The sequence below is a fragment of the Pelodiscus sinensis genome, chromosome 1 (assembly GCF_052426305.1).
Source record: "Pelodiscus sinensis isolate ZL-2025 chromosome 1, ASM5242630v1, whole genome shotgun sequence".
NCBI lineage: Eukaryota > Metazoa > Chordata > Testudines > Trionychidae > Pelodiscus > Pelodiscus sinensis.
This window is the reverse complement of record NC_143052.1, coordinates 352663870-352666624: the sequence shown is the minus strand read 5'-3', so window position 1 is coordinate 352666624 and position 2755 is coordinate 352663870. Positions and strand designations below refer to the sequence as shown.

Sequence of the window (2755 nt, the reverse complement as noted above, 5' to 3'; positions counted from 1 at the left end):
CCTCCATGAATCCCTCCAGTTCTGCATTCTTCCATGGGAGGGGTACCACAGAGAGGAGTCCACGGGAGGGGGGAACACGGAGTGACTGAGGTCATGGCATTGCTTTTTCTGTAGGATTCCCCAACCTACTCCTCTTGCCACTCAGGTTCTGTCCATGCTTTCATTGAGGGCAGGGTATCTCAGAGGTGAGCCATGATGCCCTGGTCCCTGCCCTGACTCCAGAGAGCTAAATTAGAAACTTGTTAGGTGTTTGAAGAGCTCAAGCTTTTCTCTCCAACCAGTAAACACATTGCAGTTACAGACATCACATTCATGGGCCACCAGGCTGCCCATTCGCCAGGCTTGGTTAGAACCCAGTGAAAACGTGTCTGGATTTTACCATGACCTAAACAATCTAGCTGCATCTTTAGATGATGCCACCTCACTGCTCACTCCCCGTTTTAGACTGGTAATAATTATAAATATTTACCGTGGTATTTTTTATGGCAATGTTCTATAATAAATTCTTTGCTTCTCTTTCTGCACAGGCATTTCTGAGCCACACTGAGGCATTCACAATTTCATGGCGGCTTTCAACCTCACCCCCACTGAACCATTCACATTCATGCTAATGGGCATCCCTGGCCTGGAAGCTGCTCACGTCTGGATTTCCATCCCAATATTCCTGTCCTACATGATTGGCCTCTTGGGAAACTGCACGCTTCTCATTGTGGTAGGCAAAGAGCAGACCCTGCACAAGCCAATGTACCTGCTGCTCTGCATGCTGGCGCTTGTAGAAATGGGAGCATCTACCTGTGTTGTTCCAAAAGCCATGTGGGTATTTTGGTTCAATTTGAGAGACATCGTAAAGGGGGGCTGCTTCTCCCAGACGTTCTTCTTTCACACGGCTTCTGTGATGCACTCGGCTGTTCTCGTGGCAATGGCCTTCGATCGCTATGTTGCCATATGTAACCCTCTCAGATACACCACCATCCTCAGCAATACATGGATAGCTAAGCTCGGGCTAGTGGGTTTGACAAGAGCTGTTCTCTTCATTCTGCCCATGCCCTTGCTCCTGAACAGACTGCCATTCTGTGACAACCGAATTATCCCTAGTACTTACTGTGACCACATGTCTGTGGCAAAGATCTCCTGTGGGGATATCACAGTCAATAGGATGTATGGCCTGGTGATAACATTTCTCGTCTATGGGTTTGACCTAATGCTCATTGCTCTGTCCTACAGTCTGATCATCAGGGCCGTCTTCATACTTTCCTCCAGAGAAGCCCACCAGAAAGCCCTCAATACCTGCACAGCCCATGTCTCTGTGATGCTCATGTCTTACCTTCCTGGATTCGTCTCCGCTGTGACACATCGATTCGGTGAGGGTATCGCTCTGCACGTGCACGTCATCTTGGCCAACCTCTACTTCCTCATTCCCCCCATGCTCAACCCTATTGTATATGGGGTCAAAAACAAAGAACTCCGTGACAAAGTGGGCAAATACAGCGGTAGAAGGTGATTGTATGGGACCACTGACTTTAAACATGTGTACCGAGAGGGGGAAGGGCTAGGAACTCGTTAAATAAGGGTTGCTTGTTCCAAATGGGCTGAGCTCAGAATTATGGTCGTTGAGAGCCTGAGGAGATCCTCACACCTAACAACACTCCATCACCAAGCAGTTGTAGATTCCCTTTCTCTATTACCTGTGCTCTTTCAGTCCCCTCACTTCCCACACTTTGTCCCTAGGCTTTTCCATGATTTCTGAATCTCCGGAACATAGTGTGGGTTGCTGATGTAAAGTGCATTTCCATAAGACTCTGTGTGAACAGTGTGTTTGAGCAGTGTGCCTGTCAGAGAGCTTCACCAGCTCTAGTTGGTCAAAATGGAGGTCAAATGGCATGATCCTTAATTAACTGAAGGTGAAAGGCATAGAAATAACTTTGTGCTCCCAGGATTCTGGCATCAAAAGAGTTTACATTTGTCATACTCAAAGTGGAGGAATATCTGTCAGCTCAAACTCTTCCACAGAAAAAGGTCGTATTATCCTGAACTCGCACTAAGACCATGGGATTTCTCCAATTATTGTGTGATTCCTTCTCCACTCCCAGGCCGTACACTACCTAGAGTTCACTCACACGGCAGCCTATATTCTATTTTGGACCTCCCTTCAGGAAGTTGAAGGCTGCTGTCATATCTCCGCTCACTCTTCTCTTCTGCAGACTAAATAGATCCAACTCCCTCAGCCTCTCCTCGTAGGTCATATGCTCCAGGCCCCTAATGATTTTGGTCGCCCTCCACTGGACCCTCTCCAATGTGTCCACATCATTTTTGTAGTGGGGGGGGGGGCAGAACTGGACACAATACTCCAGATGTGGCCTCACCAGAGCTGAATAAAGGGGAATAATCACATCTCTGGATCTGCTGGCAATGCTCCTCTTAATGCAACCTAATATGCCATTAGCCTTCTTGACTACAAAGACACACTGTTGACTCATATCCAGCTTCTCATCCACTGTAACCCCCAGGTCCTTCTCTGGAGAACTGCTGCTTAGCCAGTCGGTCCCCAGCCTGTAGCAATGTTTGGGATTCTTCCGTCCCAAGTGCATGACTCTGCACTTGTCCTTGTTGATCCTCATCAGATTTCTTGTGGCCCAATCCTCCAATTTGTCTAAGTCATTCTGGACCCTATTCCTGCCCTCCAGTGTATCTACCTCTTCCCCTAGCTTAGTGTCATCCACTAACTTGCTGCAGATGCTATCTATCCCCTTATCCA

At 47.9% G+C, this 2755-nt stretch overlaps 1 protein-coding gene across 1 annotated transcript; it reads left to right on the top strand.

Moving 5' to 3' along the window:
• The first annotated feature begins 562 nt into the window (after positions 1 to 562).
• Positions 563 to 1501, top strand: LOC112547081 (olfactory receptor 52D1-like). Its single transcript, XM_025188600.3, has one exon. The coding sequence runs from the start codon at positions 563 to 565 to the stop codon at positions 1499 to 1501; it is 939 nt and encodes a 312-aa protein (XP_025044385.3).
• The last annotated feature ends 1254 nt before the right edge of the window (positions 1502 to 2755 follow it).

Bases quoted from the DNA above. Each gene is read 5' to 3' on its own strand.
- LOC112547081 (XM_025188600.3), top strand. From the start codon at position 563: ATGGCGGCTTTCAACCTCACCCCCACTGAACCATTCACATTCATGCTA.